The sequence below is a fragment of the Panthera pardus genome, unplaced genomic scaffold (genome assembly GCF_024362965.1).
Source record: "Panthera pardus isolate Hobbes unplaced genomic scaffold, ASM2436296v1 HiC_scaffold_7, whole genome shotgun sequence".
In the NCBI taxonomy this organism is placed as follows: domain Eukaryota; kingdom Metazoa; phylum Chordata; class Mammalia; order Carnivora; family Felidae; genus Panthera; species Panthera pardus.
In genome coordinates this window covers 47,710,519-47,736,531 of record NW_026527002.1, presented here as the reverse complement: position 1 = coordinate 47,736,531, position 26,013 = coordinate 47,710,519, and the positions used below count along the sequence as shown (strand labels likewise).

The following is a 26,013-nucleotide window of genomic DNA, read 5'->3' as shown; positions in this document are numbered from 1 at the left end:
CCATTTGAAAGGAAACTGGTAAGAAAGATACCAAAGATGAAGCATAAATGAAGCTTTATTCATATACCACTGGAACTAGGACCAAAGAAAATGGGGAAGTTTTCTTTGATCTTCATTCTGGTTTTTTATTGCTCTGTAATAAACCACTCCAAATTCAATGGTATAAAGCAACAATCATTTGTTATTATTTCTGGAGATTGACGGTACTCGGCTGGGTGGTTCTTACTCTAGGATTCTTATGCACTTGGAGTCAAATGGTAGCTGGAGTCATGGAGAAGACTCCATCAGCTAGGGGCTGGAACAAGGGAGATTCCCCAGGCATCTCTAACCCCAGTGGTCTCTCTGTGTGGTCTTTCCAGCACTGAGGCTTCAACGTTGCTAGACTTCTTAGGTGGCAGCTCAAAATTTCAAAAAAGTGTGTCCCTGTCCCAAGAGAGCACCAGCCTGGAATGCCTTTTTATGCCATAGCTTTAGAAGCCATGCAGAGTCACTTCTGCCTGATATCTTCCTCAAGAAGCAAGTCATAAGGCCTGCATTAAAGGGGAGGGTAATTAGACTCCACCTCTAGGTGGGAAGATTGTCAGAGGACTTCTAGGTTTTTTATGAAGTTTGTTTATTTTGAGAGAGAGAGAGAGAGAGAGAGAGCTTGCGCAAGCATGAGGGAGGGGTGAGCAGAGAGAGAGGGAGAGAGAATCCCAGGCAGTCTCTTTGCTATCAGCGCAGAGCCAGATGAGGGGCTCAAAACCATAAAGGGAGATCATGACCTAAGCTGAAATCAAGAGTCAGATGCTTAACCAACTGTGAGCCACCCATACGCTGCTATAGATTTTTTTTAAACCTCCGTGACCATTAAAAAAGATGATAAACTAATGATTATCAGAAGGAGATTTGGATGCCATGAAAGTTTTAGAAAAGATTGATATCATGTATTTGAAAATAGAAGCAATGAGGATTTGACATTTGTGGCACTGGACATAATGCATTTTGTGATAGTAGGAACTATTAACGAACCTAGTATTTCCAGACAGAGGTACTGAACTTGACATTTGAACAGTTGAACATCGCAGAGGCCCCCACAAAGCATCTAGGTCCAAATCACAAGGGAAGTGTTCTTTTGACATCACTGGTATTACTCCTACAGTCAGGTGGTTGATTTGGTGCATTATTTAGGAAATAATGAAACATTTGATATGTTCCGAGACTTAAAGATTGCAGTGTGGGCAAGTAGTTCTTTACTATAACTGTGCTCAGGTGCAGGATGTATTTTCTATGAAACAGAATTTTCTCTGGATAAGAGCTTCTCGGCTTCATCATCCATTTGATTAGTCAGCTCTGGGATTGAATATTTTCTATTTGCAGAGACCCATCTGCCTTGAAATGACTAGATTTTGCTGCTGAGTCTATTTTAATGGTCCTTTGCATGCCTACTGTGTGCCAGGCATTGTGCTAGCTATGGCTGTGTGGTGGCATTCCGGAGAAACCTTAACAGCCAGTTCTAAAAGGAGAGTTGCAAGCATTTTTGGGGCAGAGTCATTGTGGTTGAAATAAAGGCATAGCTTAACAGATGATTAATAGGAACACCATGTCTACTTGCATGTAAAGTTTGTTAGAAGTAGGCCTTAATATTTCATAGCTTTGCCTGAGGCGGTATTTTGATATTTGTGGTCAATTTTAAAGGGATGTCAGTCGTGTGTCATTTTTCTCGGTGTTTTGCAGTTTTGTTAAATGGAATATGTGATGAAATTGCAGCATCTTTTGTGTCAGTGTGAAAAAGAAAGACCCTGTATTCATTTTGTATATTCAGTACCTTCTGCCATTTTGTCTGTTTCCAATCAGAAGAGGCCGTATTGTCATTAGAAAATGAGAATGTGGGATCAGTCAGTTACTAAGGGCCTTCCCAGGTCTAGCACTCAAAGTGGGATGAGGGGCAAGAGACTGGGTAGAAGTTTTGGATGGTAAAGGTGGTAGGAGGTATCAGCTAAGTTAATTTAAGTTGATTTGTATTTTAGGTTTTCTGGAAGCTGAGACAAAAAAGCAATGGCTAAAAAATCACATTGCTTATTATGTTATATCAGAGTGGAACTTTTTTTTAATCGTGCTCTGAGATAAATTTTTAGTGAATCCTTTTTCCAGTTAGAGATCTTAAAAAGCCCAGTGGACAAGGAGTTTTATAATTGACACGCAGGTTTTCTTTATGTGGTACATCACGAGGTTTGCTCATTTTAAACATTATTTTTAGCGTTGTTATTTCTTACTATGTACAAAGCGTTATGGCTTCCAAACATCCTCTCATTTAACACTCTGGCAGCACTGTGAAGAAACTGGACTTGCAGGAGGTTAAGCGTGTTCCCAGGCTGCACAGCAGGGAAGTGTTATGAGGGTCTCCAAGCCCAGGCCCTTAGTTATTAAGTGGCATCAACGGGCTCTGCTGCTGAGGCTCAAGGGTACTTTTATGTGAAATGAAGGAAGTTTTAAACATTCTTAGATGAAAACAAAATAGCATAGCAAAGGCCTGTGTTGTAGTCTTTGAAAGCTGTACATTAACATTTATCTTGTGCCTCCATGAATTTTTTTTTTTTTTTTGCTTTCAAATTTTGATCTGTTTGCGGAGGACAGGATCATCATTGTGTCTTTTCTTCCTTCTTGCTTGGGGTTTGGTGGAGGAGAGGGGACCGCTGTATGAAGTGACCCTGTTCGGTTGAATGTTTGTCATTCATTTCCGAAGCCAGTATGCTGGCACCTATTTATTAAGCTCTTGCTGCACTCTATCCTGACATGCTAGTGTGTGAGATGGTGGGCTGGGGGACACATTAGACTCATTCAAATGGTGACACTGAATTGTTTCTGCCCTTTATGTGCTGTTTGGGTAAGGAAGGTTGTGGACAGTTGGTCTCTGGTTTTGTATAATATTCTAGTGTTTTTAATCTATGCGGTACCTACAACGTACTAAATATACAGATGTGCAAAAAGTTCAATCATAGGTCATTTCCTGAAGTTTACCTATATAGCTGGGAAAATAAAATAGAAATGTAAAAAGTAGAAGAGCAATATCAGAGAACAGTTCAAAGCAGTAAATAATTAATTTGTAGAATTGAATAGAATTGATGAGAAGTTTTGGAGGAAGTCAAAAGACAAAGTGCCTACTGGACCATAGTATCTTAATTATACTTGTAGATATTTGATGTGTAACGTGGGTAGGATAGAAGCAAATTTGGAGAAGTTGAGATAACTGGGATTTTAATAGATATCATAGTTTTCATCATTGTTGTAGTACATAGGAACTGAGAAGTACAGTTTTCTCCACGAACTTCAGTTCTGTCTAGTTGGTATTGTTACAGGTCAGTGAGGAGATATATTTCAGATGTCTCTCAGTGCTTGATTTTTAAAAGGTTATGACTGTAGATACTTGGAATTGCTCTTTGCTGTGTTCATCCAAAGTAGTACTGCCCATAGATAATAGAGTTCTGTGTCCCCAAATTTCTTTTGTTACCAGTTCCCATTTAGCAGTTCCTTTTCTTTCATTCGGTCAGAAGTGGTAATGACAGTAATAGCAGGAACAACTAACATTTTGTACCTGACTGTACTAAAGATGCCGTGTGCTACAATACCCTGTTGGCTCAAGTGTGTGAGTAAAATTTGCCATGATAGAAGTAAATTTACGGTCCAAGTTATTTCTGGGATGTGTTGAGGAACTCAGAAACCGTTTGTGGATCAAAATTCTTGATTAAGTTTAAAGGTCAGGCTTTTTTAAGTCCTGATGGTTGTGGTTAGAGTTTTTCTGGCTTGGTTACTTTATGGACTCTGGTCAAGCCAATAACTCACTGGTAAGAGAGTTTAAAAATAAAGAGATAGGGGTCAAGGTGCTCTAGACTTGGTAATTTCAGGAAGAGTTTGAGAACTTTAGTTTTTTAAAGAGACCTTTGTCCCTAGGGTTTGTTTTGTTTGTTTGGCTCTGTTCCTAGCTCTTGTCCCTTACCCCAAGCTCTTGCTTTGCTGATACTCATTCATCTTGAGAGTATTTAAAGCAGTTGAAAGTTGCACATATACATTTAAACACAAATAGTACCTTTACTTTTCTATCACTTTTGTAGATGAGACCATAATCACTGCTGTGAGATTGAATAAGTGAATCTATATAATTTCCATGCCCAAAAAGGGAGGAGGGTGGATTTTTTTTTTTTTTTTTTTTACTTAGTTAACTGTTTTGGTGACATTTTAAGGACTTTTGGATCTAGTTTTGAAAGTTTTAAAGAGTTCTTTTTTCCTTAAAGCTTGTACCTCTTTCATTAGTGTGCTGTTTTGTTCCTTTATTTAGATAAATGCACATTTAAGTTTTGTCTGTATACTGTTATTGGCTAAGATACAATTTCTGGTTGGGAATAATTTTCCCTCATAATTCTGAAGGCATTCCATCATTGTCGCATAGCTTACAGTATTTCTTTTGAGGAGTTCAGTGCCCTTTTGACTCCTGATCCTTTCTACTTGACCTGTACCCCCAAGGCTTTTAGGGTCTTCTCTCGATCTCTGTTGCTGAGAAGTTTCCTACTAATGTGCCTTGATGTAGGTCTTTTCCCCGTTTACTGTATTTTGGGCCCCAAACACTTGGTAGGTCTCTTTATTTGTATTTGGGCTTCAGTTCCTGGAAATTTTAGAATTTCTTTAATACTCTTTTCTCCCATCCATTTTCTCATTTTTCTTTTTTTTGGGAGAACTCCTGGTAGTTGGATGTTTGACACCTCCACTGCTACCCTGATTTACTTATCTTTTTACCCCTCTTTTCCATTGCTTTGATTTTTTTGCTTTATATTATGTTGAAGCTTTTTTTCTTCTGTTGGGTCAGTTTCCCCAGAGTGGAATCCAGGGAGGTAAGAGCTTGGCTGCGAATGTCTGGGATGGGAGCTGGCTTAGCCTTCTTTTCAATAAACAGCTTTTACTTCTTCCACTGTGCCAGTGCCTGCCTAGCTGGGTGTCCCCAGGTTGTTACTCTGGTTGAATTTCTGTAAGTAAGGACCAGTTCTGGCAGAGTCTCGAAGGGACAATCTCCTGTTCCTAGGATGGGGATCTTAATTGCTCCTTATGCAAAAGAGTCTTCTGTTTGGGTACCCCCAGACTTCATAAGTACCTGGCACCTCCAATTAAAATTCTTAAGAGTTGTCTGTTCATTTTCGGCATCTCCCCTGCATACTGTAGGTTTCAGTTTTCTCTTGTCTACTAGGTCATTTGCCACTTTTCTATCTGCTTTCCTGCTTCCAGCATTTTGTTGACATGCTGTTTGAATGCATTAGCCTTCTCTTTCTCTTTGTCCTTGTAACTTCTTTTAAAAAAAGGTTTTTTTAATTTATTTTGAGAGAGAGAGAGATAGTGCATGCGTAGGGGAAGGACAGAGAGAGAGAGAGAGAGGGAGGGAGGGAGGGAGAGAGAGAGAGAAAGAGAGAGAGAATCCCAAGCAGGCTCTGTGCCATTAGCACAGAGCCTGATGCGAGCTTGAACTTGCAAACTGTGAGATCATGGGCTGAGCCAAAACCAGGAGTGGATTGCTTAACCGACTGAGCCACCCATGTGCCCCTGTCCTTGTAACTTTAAAATTCATTTGTTGTCTTTTAAAATTCATTACTTGTCTTTTTAGAGGATTGCAGGAGGTAGTGGAGAGAAACACGTTTAATTACAAGTCCTATACGAGAAGAGAGAGAGCACTAGCAGGGGAGAGGCAGAGAGTGGGAGATCCAGAATCTGAAGCAGGCTCCAGGCTCTGAGCTGTCAGCACAGAGCCCATTGCAGCGCTTGAACTCACGAACCGCGAGATCATGACCTGAGCCGAAGTCGGACACTTAACTGACTGAGCCACCCTGGTGCCTCTGTCGTAGATGACTGTCTTTGCATCCTATCTACTCCTCTCTGTGCAGAAAGCACAGAGTAAAGAAGCCAGCTCTCTCCCATCTCTTCTTAAAAGGGCACTAATCCCATCAGGAGGGCCCACCCTCATGCCCTGATTACCACCCAGAGGCTCCATCTCCAAATGCCATTACGTTGGGCATTAGAGTTTCAATATATGAATTTGGAGGGGGGACAGAAACATTGACTCTATAGCACCCAGTGTGATTTTTATACGATTTCTTTCTGTAGCTTGTATATATTTCGTGTAATCTCTGCTTATGTATCTGAGGTTCTTGGCCATGGCACTGTGCTCTCAGGAGAGGCCTGAAGTGTACTGTTGACTACTTCACCATAACCCTGTGTTTTCCTCCTGAAAATGAGTATCCCAGGATGTGCAGACTTAATAATTTTTCAAAATGTACTCAAGCCTGGCTCAACATTTAATGTGGGGAGGCCTCTGTTGGTCTTTTCAGACATGAAAAAAGTTCTTCAAAAGTTACTATAGTCAGGGCTTGTTTTTTTCTTTTACTACCTTTTTTGGAATGTTTTCTTATATTCTTCATCTGGTGAGGAGCAGGAAGAAAGATTTTCTTTTACTGTATTTTCTTCTTTATTAAGGTTCTCTTCCAAGCACTTACGTTGTTCTGTAGAGCCTTCATTTTGTATGATTTCATATCCACACCAGGTAGCCAAGTGCAAGGATTCTTGTGTCTGTGCCCCTCGTATCTGCTGTGTTAGTAACGTCCACGTCTGTGAGGTACATTCGTCTTTCTTTTTTGTGTTTCCGTCCTATCAGCTGCCTTTAAGTAATCTATTTTGATATTCAGCCTTAAAGGGAGATTTTGATTAAAAAAATAGTTATTTGATCACAGAAAGGTGATATATAGTTTGCCTCCGTTATTCATTCTCATAGTTGTACGTTGACTAGCAGATTGCTCTAGCACCGTCCATGGTTTAGATGACTTATAAGGAAAACTAATTCACATCTTAGAATTATCTTCTTGGCTTCCTGAAGTGTTTTTGGAGAACTTTAATTTTTTTAGTTGTGTAAGAGCCAAACATTTTTGTTTGTTTAATAGATAAGTCATTATAAATGTTGTTATTCGAATATGCCCCTTTTCGTGATGAATCCCAGCACCCTTCATGGCCTGTTCCAAAATCCTGACGCTCCTGAAAGCCCTGGCCGTCCCTCACAAAATCTTTTTCTTCCTCTTTCTCCTCCTCCTCCTCCTCCTCCTCCTCCTCCTCCTCCTCCTCCTCCTCCTCCTCTTAACTAATCTCTGCATGCAGCATGGGGCTCTAACTCAAAACCCTGATATCAAGAATTACATGCTCTACCAACTAAGCCAGCCAAGCGCCCCTCTCACGAAATCTTCTAACTCCAAATGAATCCTGTCTTCTCGGTGATTCATGCTTAGAACACTCCTCTCAGCACCTGGTTTACCGTTTTATTATTTGTCTGTCTGTGTGTATAGTTTGTTTTTACAAGTATATTGTAAACTCCTTAAGGTGTGTGGATTGAATCAGTGGGTTTTCAATGTTCCTTTTTTTCCTCAGGCTTCCTAAGGGGTAGATCACACTGTCTTCTGTAGCTGTGGCTCGTGGTTTGATACGGCTCCCTGCCCCCCCTAGGGCATTTTATAGCGCTATTTACTTGTAATACTTCACACCAGGCCTTATACTCTGGGTGTTCAGGAAGTATTGTTGATTGAATGGGACCCTTGGCAGGTGTTGGTATGACAGCAAGAGTAGAGGCCTGGAGAGGTTTTGTCTCACACCCTCCCTCCCACCTTTTACTTGACAATTGCAGGTAACCAGTCTCTATGTCTATAGTCTGCTGTTTTCTCAAATGGAAAATGAGGACACTGTTACATCAAGGACTTGATATTAAAAATCTGTATGTTTGTTTTCCTGAAATCAAATTAAATATAATTCTGTGCTGGTGCAGTTTCTAAGAAAATGTTCACAGTTCAGGAAACTTTAACCAGTTCATGGTTAGTGAGAAAAGATTTTTGAGATTGTTTTTACTACTTTCCAAATTTTAAAGTAATCTTTTTATGAAGTATTGGTAATGGTGTCCCCCCCCCCCCCCCCCATCTAATTTGGCAGTATGAAAGGTTGGCAACCTTTTCTTTGTCTTTATAATTTGAAGGAAATTTTATTTATCTGTTAAATCCAGAAGTCAGAGATAACATGCTTTTTTATACCTTAAAATCTGTGACTCCCCTTTGGGGACAGGTTTCAATATATTTGTTAGCTCAAGCTTGTAAATATACCTTTTCAAAGTCTCTGTCTTTACTAATATGTATTTTGTCTGCTTAAATTATTAGTTTCTGATAGAGGTATGTTAAATCTCTCCTTGGAGTTGACCATTTCTCAAATGGTCAGTTTTTACTTGGGTGTATTTTTGAGGTTGTGGTGTTGAGAGTATTCAAATTTATGAATGTTAATGTTCTTGGTGGATTATTCCTTTGATTGATATGTAATGTGTCTCTTTATTCCTCTTAATACTTTCTTTTCTTTACTCTGATAAATTTTTACTTTTAATTGTGGGATGAGCAGTTTGAATAAGTAGATTGATTTCTCCTATCTGGATTTCATATTTTCTTATCTTTTATCCTGCTGCTTTTTTTCCTTCTGTTAGAGTCCTAGTTTTCTGCATTCCCTTCCCTTTTTCTTCCTTCTTGGTTTGGAAGCCATAGATTGTATTTCTGTTCTTTTCGTGGTTACCGTTAAAATTTTCAGCTGCAGTGTTTTCAACAAAACCGGCAGCCCATTCCAACTTCCTCATGAGGAACTCTGCTCTGGTACCGGGTCACTCACTGGGGAGCACTTTGGGCTTCCATTTCCCTCCTGAGGAGATGTTTATCTCATGTGTGGTGTCACCTTTGTCTTTTGTTTTTCTCTTCTCTACAGTTGTCTTTCATGGCTGTATATTTAGAGGAGGGGAGGTTTTCCCAGAGTGAACTCACTGTACCAGCTCTGCTCTACCCATTTTTCCTCCCTTTGGTCCGCATACCTGTACATCGTAATCTGTAACTACTTGCTAATACATTTTGTTCCTTCTGTTTGTTTTAGTGTTAGCCACTTTTTTCAGCTTCAGATGGAAGGAAGAGAAAGAACAGGAGCACCCAAACCTGTGGGAGGCCTTTCCACAGGCTGTCTGCATCAGGCTTGGTGAAATGCTCAGGGTTAAGAGGAGGAAAGTACAAAGAACTTAGTGCTGGATAGAGCAACCGTAGGGTCTTACTGTGAAGTGGTCATCTTTCCCAATTGTATTCCCATCGTAGACTGGCTCCATTTTGTTCGATTTGTTAGCTGTTTTGCTCTGTCAGCATTAAAGCATTATAAAGATGCCGCTTATTTTTGTGGGAAACGGGAGGGCTACGCTGCATGTTTCAGCTCTGATGATGGCGACTGAGTTTTGCAGGCCTTCCTGTTCTAGCCCAGCGCTTGCTAGGACAGGTCTGCGACGGAGGCGGTTCTGAAGAGTGCCAGGCTAGAGATGAGTTTAGTGTCCGGATGTGTTTCACAAATTACTCCACCACCTTCCCCTTTTGGGGGATTGACGTTTATTATGCAGAGAGGAGGTAGCTGATCAAACCAGTAAACCTGCTAGCTCCTGGTGCTGCAAGATTGAGAACTTAGTTCTCTGGCTAGTAAGCGATTTTCAGGCATTAAAAAAAGCATGGGGAAAGAATTTAGCAGTTTGGGAGGATAAATAGGGATTGGCAGGTAGGAGGCTGATGTCCTTCATAATCTTCCCCAGGGTTAGCCCTTTTAAAGCATCATTATCCACACGCCATGTAAAAGCACTGTGTGTGTGTGTGTGTGTGTGTGTGTGTGTGTGTGTGTATGTGGGTATGTGGGTGTTAAGTGGTTGTGAGATGAAGAGAGTGGGACTGAGCTGGGATGCAGAACTCTCTGTCAGTGATGTCAGTCTGGAAATCGGACACTGCCTGTTAAGTCAACTTCTATTGGGTTGAGTGTTTATTGTAAGATGAAGAATGGGAAGCATTTATTGGTGGATTTCTGAAGGCCAAACTTGGGAGCCAGGCCTTGGCTGTGGTAGCTGTGTTGCCAGAAAGAACTTTGTATTCATTTGTGCTCCCTGGTGATAAAACAACAGGGATCTGGTAAAGCTCTTAAATTTGACCCTGGTGTTTTGTAGTTTTGACATTTGTTTGACTCTTCCGGTTTAGCTCTCTGAATTATACCTAAAGGAAGGCTTTCTGGATGAGAGACCCAATGTTAAGAACTCTTAGTAGGTGCAAATTTCAAAGAAGCTGTTTGATACAGCTTTCACACCCCCTCTAGGTACACTGGTGAACATGTTCTTTTAATAAGTGGGGTTGTCGGGCCGTTTGATTGTAAGGCTTACTTGATTAGTCTGGCTTCATGGAATTAAAGATGCCTAGCAAATGTCTGCTTATATTGTAGAAGGAAAATGATACTGAAATCTTGCCCTCTCCTACAAGTAGATAATTTCAAATCATAAAGATCTTTTATTTTTCCATTTTAAGGGATAAACATGCCTGTTGCCATGTTATTTGGATTTAAAAATGATCTGTTGTAGATAGTTGTGTTTTCTAACCATAAAATTTTAGGCAGAGTAGGATGTTAGGAGTATTTATGCTATTTACTTTTTTTTTTTTTTTAAATCCTTGAACAATAAGAAAATTGGGACATAGTTTTGGTTTAGGTAAAGGGAAAAGTTTTGGTTTAGGAAAGACAGCCTGTCACTGTTGAGCTCTACATTTTGGAGAGGCTTTCTGTGTGCTAGGCACTCTAGGGTTCTGGGGTAAGGAGATGGTCTCTGCCTTAGGAAACTTGGATTTTTTTTTTTTATTTAATTTTTTTAAATTATGTATTTATTTTAGAGAGAGACACAGAATGCACGTGAGGAGGGGCAGAGAGAGAGAGAGAGAGAGAGAGAGAGAGAGAGACAGAATCCGAAGCAGGCTCCAGGCTCCAAGCTGTCAGCACAGAGCCCGATGTAGGGCTTGAACTCACGAGCCGCGAGATCATGACCTGAGCCAAAGTCGGACGCTTAACCAACTGAGCCACTCAGGCACCCTGGGTACTTGGATCTTAAACCAGTGTCTTCTAGTTCCCCAAGATCTTACTAGAAAAAATGACCTGAACAGTGTGTCCTGTTCAACTTCAGTTTGAGAAGCACAAGATTAAGCATAGTTAAATGGGTTTCTTTATTGCAGTGCTTATAAAAGTGTAAGAGAGATATGTGAATTGTGAATTTCTGAGCAGGAGCTATCCTAAGCAACATTCCTAAAACTTGAAATAGTAGGATTTTAATGCCTCTCTTAATGGACTACTAATCCTATGACTATTTTAAGCAATCCTTACCTGTATTTGTTGTATTTAAGAGTAGTGATTTCCAGGGGTGCCTGGGTGGCTCAGTTTGTTAAGTGTCCCAACTCTTGATTTTGGTTCTGGTCATGGTCTCACAGTTCCGTGGGATCAAGCCCTGCATGGGTGCTGAGCCTGCTTGGGATCTTCTCTCTCCTTCTCTCTCGTCCCATCCCTCCTCGCTCTCACAAAATAAATAAATAAACTTTATACATACATACATATACATATGTATGTATGTATATATAAAAAAAGTAGTGATTTGAGTAGTGATTTCCAAAGGTAGTTAATCATCAGAATCACTTTGGGTGTTTAGAAATGAAAAAAAAAAAAAAAAAAATCCAGCTTGTGAGTGGATAATATGTTTATGTGCTTTAAAATTCAAAAAGTGTACGTTGGCACACAGTGAAAAGTCTGCCTCCCTGCTCTGTTCCCTAACTGCCTACTTCCTTTTCTCATAGGTGACTAATGTTATTGCTTCCAGAGATACTTCATGTGTGTGCCATAACTTATTTAGCTAAAATATAAACTATAGGGCCTTGCATTTGGAGATTTCTGGTTTAGTAGGTTTGGGTGGAACCTGGGAATATGTCTTTTAAAATGTTCCCTAGAGATTGTGATGATGAGCTAGATTTAGGCACTATTATTTAAGATGGTACATGTTACTTTTACATGTGGTGTGTTACCCAGTTTGTAAGACAACTTTCTGAAACAGATATGGTAACAACCATTTTTGGCAGGGGTGGAAAATTGAGAGCAGATGTTAAATGACCTATTCAAGGTCATGTTCTTTTTTTTTTTTTTTTTTTGTTGTTGTTGTTGTGATGGTGGAGCTGAGACTCAAAACCCGGGGCTGTTTGCAGGTATCTAGGTAGGACAAGGCTGCCACTCAATGTGACTTTATGGTCACTTTTATGCCGGTGAATGGCTAAATAGCAACAACAACAAAACCAGTCAAAAAATTAATACAGACATTTATATCCAGTTCTTCCTGTTTTGGTATTACCTTAGAGTGTTTTGTTTGATTACTTGCCAATAAATGTGCAGTGATTAGACTTTCTCTAGTTTGTATTTTAAGGCACTGAGCCCATTAGATCCGTGTTACCAACTTCAGGCGCTTAAATAGGAGGTTGCACACCGACTTTTATCTGTAATTTTGCTTACTGATGAGCTGTCTCTCTCCCTTCCCTTTGCTTCCGACTTCCTTTTGGCCCATTTATCACTTTTCCTTAACACCAACCCAGATTAAACCATCAAGGAGGGAGGGAGGGGAAAAGAAGGAGACTGCTCTCTGGGTGAAGGGGACTGAGAGAGTATCCTAGGCTGAAAAGTACTGAGTGATTTTCCTCACTGTTTGGTCAACTCTTTCTGTAGATGATTCTCCAAGAGTTTCATAAATTCCTCATGGTCTTGCAGGGCCGTTTGAATTAGGGCAGAGACTCCAGGGGGTTATTTTGTAGGACAACATTCCTTTGGTGTATTTTTAAAAACCTGGTCTTATAATATTGGTCACATAAGAGAATATATAAAAATCTTTAAAAATAGCTATGAATCCATCATTTTGAGGCAGTGTGCAACTTCGAGCCAAGACATGAATGTCTATTCATTGGTTCAGCCACCCATCCATTGGCACACAGTTACTAGGGATTTGCTCTGTGCCAGGTCCTGGGGATTTAGAAGTTAGTAAAACATGCTTCTTGCCTTCATACAGTTTGTTAGGCTGCGAAAGAGACAAATACTTCATCAAACAAGTAGTTACATCATACGAAGTGCTCTGGAGGAAGTGTGCCCCCAGGTATAAAGTAGGATTCAGAGAAATGCCTAGGTTAGTGTGGAGTGAAAGGTAAGTTAAGGTTTCCCAGGTTGTTTCAGCCTAGCCTTGAGGGGCTCGTAGCTAGATGTGTAGAAGGCAGTGGCATGTAGTTACTCTAAGCTGAGGAAATAGATGTGTTTAAAAAAATAAGAGAGTAGTTTATGAGTATAATCTAGTTAAGGAATTGTGAGAGGATAGTGATGTTTGGAGTATAGAATGCTCTGGAAGAGCGAAGAGATGAAATTAGAGAGGTAGTAGGGGCAAGAAGAGGAATTTTTCATGCTTTTTGAAATAAAAACCCATGCACAAGAAACAAAGGAATTATTGTGCATATACAGATTTCTAACACCAAGAATTCCCGGACTTCGCTCTCATTCTCTGGATCCCATTCCCTGGATCCTCACGTTCCTCCTACCCTTGATCTCAGGATTAGAGTTGGGCCCTATTTAGGTTGGCAACCAGTTAAGCCAGGACTTGGTTTGAGCTGCAAAATATAGCAGGCTATCTGAGGATATAGAATATAGTTCAGTAATGATAATGGTTGCCATTTATTGAGCATTTAAATGCTTAGTTCTTTCCAAGGTAAATCACAAAATTACCTTTAACCCTATAGCAGCACTACCAGACAAGTGGTTTTATCCCCATTTAACAGACCAAGAGACCTTCCAAGTTCTGGGAGGTTAAAGTAAGTTTGCCCGAAGTTACAGAGCCAGTTAATGGTAGGGATGGAGTCAAACCCAGGTTGGTTTGTCTGACACCGCAGCTCATCCCCCCTCCCCCCTTCTCACAAGACTGCAGCTGTGGTTCCTAGGGCAGATGGAATGGCAGCTCAGGAATGTAAGATGACCATTTCAAAAGCAGTGAAACTATTTCATCTTTGATGTTAATGTTATCAAGATCCTTGGTTATGAATATAATGTCCTAATTGTCTTGTTTCTCTGGGAAAGTCAGATTTCATTGCAGGTATTTTACTTCAGTTTACAGTTCTATCTCAGGGATCAAATAACTTGCCAAATGTCAGTAGTTGTCCTGTGATGTGTATCAGTTGTCTCATGACACATTCGATTTGTATGTAGAGTTAAAATTGGGATTATAATGATTTGAATACATTAGCTGCATCTGGCAGATACTTTAATGAATGATGTTGCCGATATTCAGAATGTAGATATGGCCTAAGGGTAAAGAAAACCAAGAATTTTCTCTTGAATATTTGGCTGGCTGCTATGCTTTTTGGATGGGGGCTCAAAAGAATTCTTCTCAACCTGTTTAGTATAGTTTGATTCTTGTAGGTGTGTATAGTCTTGTTGTTTAACCAAGTTGGAATTAGAAGGACTTACGCAATTGTCAAGAAGAATTAATGTATAAAGGCTGTATCTTGTATCTTTTTCTACCAAATTTCTTGTCCATTTGGCATGTGTATTTCCCTTTTCCTGTTTTGAATGGAGCTGAAAATAACATGGTATTTTGGCTTTAAAGGAAAATGACTCATTTTGTTGTGTTCGGCATTTAGTTTTTCAGAGATGTGTTTGACTTTCAAATGGCACAGGAGTTTGGGATTTTGGTCTCCTTTTCATTTTATTAGGAAAAATGTTATTCATGACACTAGATAGGAGTTTGTAAGCGGGATATTTTCCAGGTTAGGGGAAGAAATTATTTGTAAGTAGAAAGCCATTTTTTTTTCTCCTGTGAGAGAACATTTCTGTAATATGAATTTTCTCATTTTAATTTTATAGCACTCTTTTCTTTTTTAAAGGTTATTTATTTATTTTGAGAGAGACAGAGGCAGCATGAGTTGGGGGAAGGCAGTGAGAGAGGGAGACACAGAATCCCAAGCAGGTTCCATGCTGTCAGCATAGAGCCCTACATGGGGCCTGAACTCACAAAACCATGAGATCATGACCTGAGCTGAAACCAAGAGTAGGACATTTAACCGACTGAGCCACCCAGGTGCCCCATTTTTTAGAACTCTTTTAACGGTTTTGACTGAAAACCATTTTAGGGGAAATAGTGTAAAGAACTTCCCATTTAAAAAAATGTGTGACATTTAATGAATTTATAGTATTTATTTAGAAACTTATTTTCTTTTTGGTCTTGAATGCAACTTGAAGGTGAATGTCCTGTATCATTTCTTTAGGGCAAAGTGAACATATTACATAAACTAGCATTTGTCATCTCTATAAGTGTGAAGTATGTATAGAAGTCCTACCTATAATTGTCCTTCAGGAAGCTGACAGATGGGTTTTCCCTCTGTAAAAGCTGTCATTTGTGTGATTTGGGGTCTTTTAATAGTAAAGTCAGATGTTGTCTGCTTGGCTTAGTTCTCTTTGGGTAGGCAAAAAGTGAGAAAAGTCAGACCACTATTTTAGAAATTGTAAAGTCAAATTTAAAGAAATAAAATGTGCTTATGGCTGAGCAAAGATATATTAGGGATCACTGTACACGCTGAGATTTGAATTATAAAACTGTAATCAGATTCCTCTTTAGCAAGCAAATACTTTCTTCAGAGGTTGGGAGGAGTAATCCTTTCATATCAGTGGTCTCAAACCCAGATGCCTGCAGTCCTGGGTACCTCTCTAGTCACCATAAGGGGAATAAGCACAGTTTGTAGATCTCATTTTTCAAAAGCTAAAAACCTGAAATTCTGTGTGAAATCCTCCACGTTTAAATGTTGGCCAAGAATCTTTAAAAATCTTTAGAAAATTTAAAATGCTATGTGATTCAGCATCATGTGTACATCTGTAGGCTGGCAGTTTGTGAGGCTCCCTCTGCCCCCTTTTAGTAATTGACTATAGCTTTTGTATATAAATCTTAGGGAGGCTCTTCTGTATCTTTGTCCCCACTGCTGCCTCTTCTGTTGAAAACCATTGGCAAGTGAATTATAGTCACTTAGTGTCTTTCATAGGAGTTTAATACTATCAGGGAGGCACTATTAAAAAGTTAAATCTGTTTTATGCTACTTCATGTTACTTCACTCTGCCATTGTACATCTAAATGGAATCACGTACGGGCAAATGATTTATTCGAAGTGTAAGACAGACCAGTGGGTTTTAGTATATAACAAATGGGTTTTAGTGTAATAATATGGAAAGTTCATTAATAGGGTTTCAGATTCCACATTGCAATCAACCTTTAAGAAACTATTACTTGTTGAGTTTTAGTGTAGTATCAAAGAATATGCATAATTTAAAAACTATTTTAAAAGTGCATAATTAGATTATTGTGGCTGTATTAGTAAGAAGAATGAACAATTACTTGTTTTCCAGCATCGCTTTAGTATTAGCCACTTTAATGGCACCATGCATTTTGGAATAGAGTACTGCAGTTCTCAGAATGTGGTCTGTTGACTCTGTGAATCCCTACCTAAGACCCTCTCACGGCCTTGCAGGTCAAAACTACCTTCATAATAATACTGAGGTTTTGTCTTTTCCACTGTTTTGAAATTTGTGCTATTGTTCAAAAGCAGTGGCGGGTAAAATACTGGCTTCTTAGCACAAATCAAAGTAGTGGCACCAAACTGTATTGAAAATTACTGTATTCTTTACTTTTTTGTACTTACAGGATAAGAAAAGCCAGTTTCACTCAAGGGTGTTCTTGGTGAAGCAGTAAATCTTAACCTGTGGATGTCTGCCCCTTTAATACGTAGTGTGACGAAATGAAAAGAACGTTGGCTGCCTTGAGGAAAACCACCTTTGCAGTTGTTTTAGTTACAAGCCGAACTAACTGCTTTCTTCAAGAATACTATTTTTACTTAAAAGACGATATTTGACAGACATTTTCTCAAAAATGACTGTAGTGTGCCTGTCACTTCAAGGAAAACAGCTGAAGCTATTTGTTGTCAGTAATAAAAGTGAGCTTTCAGTCACATATTAGAATTTTGGGAAATTTGTATTCATCATTGTGTGTTTGACCCTGTAGATCGTTAGTGACTTTAACAAACATGATTTTTGAAGATCTGTTTAAGTCAGTCAACCATTATTTTCCAAATGACCAATGCATGCTGTTCTAGACTCACACACGGGCAAAAGATGTGGTAGGTTTCAGGTTTCACATTGCTGCCAACCTTTAAGAAATGATCACTTGTCGAGTTTTGGTATAATATCAAAGAAGAAAATCTATTGTGACCTGTAAGGAGTATTAAAAATATCACTCCCCTTTTCTAACTTCTAAGAAGAGGGCCAGCTCTTCTTCACATACTTCAACCAAAACAATATACTGTAACATACTGAATGCAGAAGCAATCTGAGATTCTAGCTATCTTATATTAAGACTGATAATAAAGAGGTCTGCAAAAATGTAGAACAGTAGAAATGTATTCCCATCACAAATATTTTTGGAAAAATAGTTATTTTTCATAAGGTATTTTTTGTCCGTATGTAATGAGTTTATTATTTTTGAAATATTCAAATATTTTCTCGGTGTTTAATATTATAAATATCAGTGTTTCTGACTCTTATAAACAAAAGCAATTTGGTGTCCTCAATTGTTAAGAGTGTAAAGTGGTTTTAAGATAAAATTTTGAGAATCCTTAAAGTACGTGAGGAGTTGGGAAGGGAGACTCTTCCCTGTTGGGAAGACTCTTTAGGAATATGTGGGGAGGTGAAAAACATGTATCCAGGGATTCTGATATACTTTCAGAGAAAACCCTTCATAGGAGATAGAAAGAAATAAACTTAATGGTCTCTGTGTTCTTGAAGCCTGAAGTATTTTGGTAAATTTTTAGTTTCTCTTTGGTCTTTACCATAATCTTATTCTTTGGTTCCTTAGTGTTAAATTTTCTGAAGTTTTCTGTGGTCAGCTGTGACATGAGGAAAATTAAGGACAAAAATAGGAGTTTTTAATAGAGCTAAATTTATTTAGTTTATATTTAATATAAGATTATGGCCTCACATTTTTGCTGTGAAAATGAAGTATAGTAATTTTTTTTTTTTTTGCATGTGTGTGTTGTCCAAATAGCTACATTGCTTCTCTTATTATTCATCCATTCCCATTCCCATTCGCCATTTTGGAAATCCTGAAGCTGGGGAACCCATGAGCAGTGTTAATTAAATTCAGTTAGAAGCAGTACAAAATGAATTTAAAAAAAATGTATCCAGAAGTTGAATGTCTTGAAGTAAAATTTCAGACATACAATGAAAAAGTCTTTCATGATCACAGAGATAAGAGAATCATCCCTAATGTGTTGGTGCTTCTTGCTTGGGCCAAGGCAGCCCTAATCTTTCCAGGTTCTTCCCTGCCATCCTGTTGGTCAGGGTATCTGTTGCTCCCAATATTTCAGTCATAACACAGGGTGGGTGGGTAGCAAGAAAGGTTTTAGAAAAACAAATCCACAGTGTAGATGAGAAGACTCTGTTGACCCCTTCCATCTTACACCCAAGACCTCCTAAAGAAGCTTCCCTAGGAACATGCCTTAGGTGGTTTCCTGTTGCCTTGCTCTGGGACTGTGTGAAAAGGGGTTTTGGGGTTGGATGCCCTCTGGACTGGATTGAATAAGGCAGCACCAGGTTTTCAGTTATCTGGTGGGGGAGGGTGTGCTTACTAGATGCTGGCACAATTAAATGATGATGTAAAAATGCCCTTGGTAATTTTGCCCAAAACAAAGCCTTTTCTCCCTATGACAGTGGCTGGCAGGTGGGATCACCATGTGATAGCTTTAATTTGATGTCAGTGAGAATGTTGAGCAGCTGGCATGCAAAGAGACTGTTCAGAGGTGGCAGTGTATATAGTATGATGCCATAGTTGTGTAAAAGAACAATGTGAAAATTAAGGACTGAGTGCCTATACTTAGAAAAGTGCAGGGTGATATAGCAGAAAAGGCCTTAAGTTTGACTCCTATCTCTACCATCTGTCTAGCAACATTATCTGTAATTTCATTGCTTCTTGAGTTCTGGGCTTTAAGATTTAGGGAGTTTTCTTCTGGGGAAATGCCAGCAATATTCCTACAGTGTTTTCTTTTTCTACAAGAAGATAATCTGAGCACAGATTTTTATTGTACGATTTAGTGATGTAGGTAAACACTACTGTTGGCTGTTGTTTCTTTATATGGATTATTAAACCATTTATTCAAAAATAAAATGATAGGGGTATGCAAAAGTTTTATTCTGTGGATGGATAGGTAAAGGTTGGAGTGAGGTCACTTTAAAGGCAGTATGATAATAATGATTATTGGGTTAAGTGGTGAGTTATTAAACGTTTTCTGTATGTTAACTCGTCTGCTTATAAGAGGTATATGGGCAACTGTCCTAAAAGAAATCTGTATATTTGCACTTTTCTTGCCCATTTTTTTTTAAGTTTATTTATTTTTGAGAGAGAGAGAGGGAGAGGGAGAGGGAGACATAGAATCCAAAGCAGGCTCCAGGCTCCAGGCTTCAAGCTGTTGTCAGCACAGAACCTGACATGGGACTCAAGCCCATAAATCACAAGATCATGACCTGAGCCGAAGTCAGATGCTAAAACTGACTGAGCCACCCAGACGCCCCTCTTGCCTGTTTTAAACTTTAGTTTGAGGTGGAAGACCTAGGGAGTTAATTTTGTTGAGATTAGGATCAGGAACCTTTTCTTCTTCTGAAATGGATTATATACAAGTATTATTATATATTTTTCACTGTTGGAACTGTGTCTAAAGAAGCGGAAGAGTGGGGAAAGACTTGGTTTATCCCGTCTTTGCTTGGGAGAAGTTGTTGACTTCTGTAGGAAGAAAAGTAGGGTTGTCAGGAAAAGTTCATGGGGGAGGTAATATTTGAGCTGGTCCTGAAATAAGTAGGAGTGATGCTGGTAGAAATGTACTGGTGGCAGATTTTGTCAGTTTTCCACCATTAAGGTAATTACTGGTAAACATGAAACATGGGAAGGTGTAGCCTGTCTTACAGTTGCAGATCTGTGAAGGCTATCATCTTGTAGTAGCTAGCTGGTGTGTCAGGAATATCTTTCCATCCTGGAGAATTGAAGCCTTTCTATGATCTAAATATACCATTTTTTAGTTTTAGAAATTCAGCTAGAAATCCACCAGGTTTCATTCAGTGTAGGGGTATGTAGGTCTGAACATGCAGGTGTGATATGTGACGGGTAGATAGAGAATTCTAAAATGGAGGAGCCTGCATTGATGCTATTACCAGTTGAGGCTCAGTGAGAAGATGAATTATCTTTGAAATTAGAATATTATATTTGGGGAAAAGGAGATTGAATTTATAGGGGATTTTCAGGGCAGCAATGAAATATGTTAGAGTCTAGTAGGTTATACTTTGATTTCTTGTCTGTTTTTTCAAAAGCTTATTTATTGGGGTGCCTGAACAGCTCAGTCGGTTAAGTGTCTGACTTCATCTCAGGTCATGATCTTGAGGTTTGCAAGTTTGAGCCCTACATCAGGCTCTTCTTTGCTGTCAGCATGGAGCCTGTTTTGGATCCTCTGTCGTCCCCCCCCCCCCCCCCCCCCGCCCTGCTTGTGCTTACGCGCTCTCTCAAAAATAAATAAAACATTAAAAAAATAAATATCTATTTATTTTGAGAGAGAGAGAGTGTGCCCTCATGCACGCACAAGTGGGGGGAGGGATGGGGTGGGGAGGAGCAGAGGAAGGGGGAGAGAGAGAATCCCGAGCAGGCTCCATGCTCAGCACAGAGCCTGACAGTGGGGCTGTGCTGGGCTTGATCTCATGACTGGTGAAATCACAACTTAAGCCAGTATATCGAGATTTGGACACTTGACCAACTGAGCCACCCAGGCGCCCCTCTTGTCTCTTTTTAAACATCAGTTTGCTGTTACCTTACATTGGTGCTTTAAGAAAAAAATTCCAGCCTTTGGATCTGTAAAATGCCTATAAATTTAAAGGAATGAAATAGGTTATTGAATTGGAATATAGAATAAATCTTTGGTGTAGGAGTACTAAGCATTGTCGGGAGCTTATTGCTAGCCTATCCATTGTGTGTTACAGGCACTTCACAAAGGCTTTCCTGCCTGTCCCTGAATGAGATTAAATGTTGAGTTATGAGGTTATTTTGTAATATTGTGCTGTACTCTTAAAATTGTTTTCCATCACAACCACATGTAAAGATTTATTCTGAAATGGAATTTGGTGAGTTCTAGGGTAGTTTTCCTTTTATTTTAAAAACAAGGGAGATTTTTTTGTTCATGTTGCTACAAGAGAGAATATAGTTAATGAGTTTAAGCATTGTAAGCCTTTGGAGAAAGATCCTTTAAAGTAGATGAGTGCCTAATAATCATGTATAGACATTCAGTAACTTAGTACATGAATGTGATCCTTGGTCTGCGGTGATACTGTGATTTGTGTGTGTGCTGAGGACTCTATGATGTAAAAGGGGGAACTAAATACCCTTTTATTTTATTGTATTTTATTTTATTTTTTAATGTTTATTTATTTTGAGAGAGAGAGTATGAGCAGGGGAGGAGCAGAGAGAGAGAGGGAGAGAGAATCCCAAGCAGGCTCTGGGTTGTCAGCGCAGAGCCCGAAGTGGGGGCTCAATCCCATGATCATGACCTGATCTGAAATCAGGAGTCGGACACTTAGCCTACTGAGCCAGGCACCCCAATACTCCCTTTTTGTTTGTTTGTAGATTTCTTTGTCATGATTATCTGGGATTTATGCTTAGGGGACCAATTTAGTACTAGTAACAGTCTTGATATTTGCAAGAATGATAAATTTTTTGTAAATTTTGGGGTTAAATTTAAGAAATTTAAAAAACTTGATACTTGGGGAAACAGCCTAAATGTCCATGTAAAATCAGTTTGTATATGAAAGTTTCAGATGGGTTAGATGCAATTGAATATGACAGTAGGTGCTATTCTCATGTAAACTGTAGGTATGTATTCCCCACTGATATATGTATTTGCTTTTCATTCTTAAGAATTCCAGGACTGAAAAGAGCCACATTTTCCCTTACAGGGTGAGAACATGAAACCTGACAGACTCAAATGAGCCCTATCAGTAGTAGATGAGCTGGGAGTAAGTCCCAGATTTCTTGCTATCCTGTAGGCATCGTTTCCAGTACAGATGGTGTACATTTCAGATGTGGTGAGGAGTCCACTGTGATTTTTAAGATTAGAAAATTAGTAGTAACCAGCCCCTCAGTGGCCTGAAATTTGCTGTTGAGTTCTTGACTTAGTACTTTTAGCGTTTTTATGTTCTCAAAGCTTATTTAGTGTTACAAGTACTGTGTACATGGAATGATATTTGGAGCCGTGAAAGCGGCATTTAATTTTTAAAATCAGTTATTCCGCAGTTTGAAAAGACTTTGATAAATTTTATCTGCCCCAACTCCTCTCTCTCTCTCCTCCACAACTGTGTACTTTGTGAAAGTTGTCCATTCAGTTTGGTTGAAGAAAAAGGAATGGGGTTGAAATGGGTTTACTTGTATGCAGGAAAACACATACCTTCTCAAAGTGTCACTACTGTTCTGTTTAGGAAGTAAAACCTTTCTTAGCCTTTTCCCTCCAACTCTGCCCCTTTGCTCCAGGAGTTCTGAAAGAGCCTTCCAGTTTATTTTATCCCCATTTTCTAGTTGGTCTTCTTTCAGAGCTCATGAATCCCATAATGCTTTACTCTTAAGGTATTTTATCTTTTCTTGGAACGTAGAAGAAGCATGCCTTGTAAATGAGCAAACTGGGATTTGGTGAAAAGGCTTGACTTGACTGGACAAGGAAAACACATTTTGTTAATGAAAGTAAATCCAACGGTAGGCAACAAAAATGAAAATGTATTTTCTTTGGGGCCAATTCACACATGGTCAAGTGCTGTTCTTTGGGAGTGAGAATAAAGTCACCAGTGAGTGGGAGAGAAGTTAAGTATGGCATCGTCTGAAAGTAATTCTTGCTTAGGAGTAAGATTCAGAATTGGAAAGTAACTGTATATATGTTAGTGTTTGAAAGATGTTCCTCAGCATTAAACAGAGAATAGAATTTATAGGATAAAGTAAAGTGGAGAGACAGCTGGGTCCTACTAGAATCTCTTACCGACATATTATTTGCCCATATAATATGGTTTGTGGCAGCTTTTTAATCCTGAACTGGCTTTAAGCTATGATGTATTTTTGGAGTATGTATACCACTCTCACCTGTCAGTACAAATTATTGAAATTTGAAGTTGTGTATTTTTGTCACTTGTTAGAATGCAAAATTCATGGAGTTTCTTAATGTTTTAATTTTTTTCTATTGCTTTCTAAAATTGGTTTTAAGAGAATTATTTATGAAAAAGTTTCAAAGACCAAGCAGTTGTTTTGGTTATAGAAGTTGACAAAAGTGCCTAGTTTAAATTAGTATTATAATATTTTATATTCAAGACTGTTTCCTTGAGAGAAACTGCAAAATCATAATAGATAACATGAGTTAATGTCTTCTAGTTATTTAGCCCTTTGAGATTTTTCGAAGCATACTTGACACTCTTGGAAATGATGGAGGTGTATGTGCACCCCAGTGTTTATGACATTATCAGCATTAACCAAATTATGGGAAAAACCCAAATGTCCATCGATGAGTGGCTAAAGAAGTGGTATATATGTGCAGTGGAGTAATATGCAACCATCAAGAAGAATGAAATCTCGCCGTTTGAATGACATGGATGGAGCTACTCAGAGTGTATTATGCTAAGTGAAATGAATCAGTCAGGGAAAGACCAGTACCATATGATTTCACTCATGTGGAATTTAAGTAACAAAACAGATGAACATGGGGAAGGGAAACAAAAGGCGGTGGGGAGACAAACCATAAAAGACTCTTAACTATGGAGAACAAACTGAGGGTTGATGGAGGGAGGAGATGGGCGAAATGGGTGATGAGTATTAAGGAGGGCACTTGCTGTAATGAACATTGAGTTTTCGGTGTAAGTGATGAATCACTAAATTCTACTCCTGAAACCAGTATTATACTATATATTAACTAAAATTTAAATAATAGCTTGAAATATTAAAAAGCAAAAGAAATGGGAGGAGGTGTTATTCGTGTTTTATAGATGACGTGGAGGTTTTAATTTGTACAGTTTTGCATCAGAAGGTCCTTCAGGAACTTGAGACTGTGTCTTAAGTCAGTTAGGCTTTCATGCTTTTTCTGTCCCATTATGTTAAATTCTTAATAGATCTATGCTCCTCCATAGTTTCATTCCATGGTATACATGTACAAAGAGATATGCAAGAATCTCTTTTGACATATGTAGCACACAGTGTTTAAAAACTGGCTTTCCATCGGTGTTGCTTCAAGAACCAGCTTTATTGCCACCTTTTGTATTATAAATGCTAGGAGCCTCAGTTTCCTCATCTGTAAAAAGGGATTAATGTTGTTATTATTGAAGTTGCTAATGGGGCAGTGAGGGAAAGTAGGAATTGTAGGGAAATGAGGGAAGTGTAGGGAAATGAGGGAATTGTAGAGTTGACTTGTGACTCTTTTCTTGGGACAAAAGTCAAAGACAATATAAAAACATTCTTGCCATAGCAAATTTCTTTGTGTGCTACTATTAGAAATCACCAAATAATGATACGAGTACCTATCAGAACTATTTTTGTTTAAAAATAATTGGTACATGTAGTTTATTCTCCTTTTGTTTTGTTTTTAAAGGTTACGGGAAGTTTCAGAGAAACTGAACAAATACAACTTAAACAGGTAATAGTTTTAAGGTATTTTAAATTTTCTGAAAACGATTTTTCTTAACTAGGAAAAAGAACTCATTTAGGTAGAAGCTGCTAAGAATATTGTAAGCTATCAACTTTTATTAATTCGTTTCATTTGAATTATAGGTTCTATTCATACTGATTTTTTAAAAATCTGGCAGACCAAGGACATACAGTAACTATGAGGATATCGCAATTATTATTTTTCACTATTGCTTTAAGATATGTAAATAATAATTTTTAGAAACAAGTTTTGCCAGCTATCTTTTCCTTTGGTTAATTGGATAAAAACCAAACAACCAACCAACCCTAAAATGAGTTTGCCATTTAAAAAATTATTTTTCTTTGTCTTTCTTTTTTATTCCCTAGCCATCCCCCTTTGAATGTATTGGAACAGGCTACTATCAAACAGTGTGTGGTAGGACCAAATCATGCTGCCTTTCTTCTTGAGGTAAATCGTTTACTGTAAGATACAGAAATGAAAAGGAACAGTTAAAGTAACAATTGTGCATTATCATGTGTCTTCCTTTTAAGCCAGAAAATTTTCTGTTTTTAAAATAGAAGGTTCTTGCAAGAGTTATTTCAGAGATCACCCAGTTCTATTTCCTTATTGTGTACATTCTCTGGTTCAGAGAAAGCTTAAATGATTTACTACAGCTTGAAACTAGTTAGTAACAGAATGGAGAAGTTCCTGATATCCAGTCATTTACTTACTCTGAATTCTGTTAGATTGGGATACTTTGCCTTATTTTTGCTGCTATCCTGATCATGTATGTAACACATACTTGCGCACGTCAGGTGTGAGTGCCTTCTGGAAAGGAGCTTATATGTTGTCTTATGAATTGACAGTGATGGGGACATAATCTGTTTATTGAATAAATTCATATTTTAATACACATTTTTACTTGGGCCATTTCTTCTATTTTTTTAATTTTTTTTTGCTTTCAGGATGGTAGAGTTTGCAGGATCGGTTTTTCAGTACAGCCAGACAGATTGGAATTAGGCAAACCTGATAATAACGATGGGTAAGACATTATGCCCTTTGCATTTAGTAAGTATTTAGCTCTTAAAAGATATTATATTAAACCTGTGTTTTGATTCTGATAGCCCTCAAGTTTAAGAAAAAAGCACTGTAGAAAATGAGGGACTTAAAATAGTGAACTGGTTATTTTGTAGTTTGATTTTAATTTTTCTGCAAGTGGTGATTTATAGCTAAAATATTAGCATTAAAAATAGCAGAAGAGTGGATCACTTAACAGAAGTTTGTTACCAGAAGAGTGATTTATGTATGTGGTAGGTCCCAAGTCAGATCTGCTCTTTGATTGAAATGACTTTTTAGATCTTTTTTTTTT

General features: G+C 38.5%; 1 protein-coding gene across 7 annotated transcripts in view; it reads left to right on the top strand.

Moving 5' to 3' along the window:
• UBR5 (ubiquitin protein ligase E3 component n-recognin 5) overlaps positions 1–26,013 on the top strand; it is a 137,166-nt gene that overhangs the window by 16,598 nt on the left and 94,555 nt on the right. For all 7 annotated transcript variants that reach the window (XM_053896473.1, XM_053896472.1, XM_053896474.1 and 4 more), the window contains exons 2-4: positions 24,609–24,653; positions 25,031–25,112; positions 25,610–25,686. In XM_053896473.1, the coding sequence (XP_053752448.1) occupies positions 24,609–24,653; positions 25,031–25,112; positions 25,610–25,686 (204 nt within the window). The remainder of the gene's footprint in view (positions 1–24,608; positions 24,654–25,030; positions 25,113–25,609; positions 25,687–26,013) is intronic.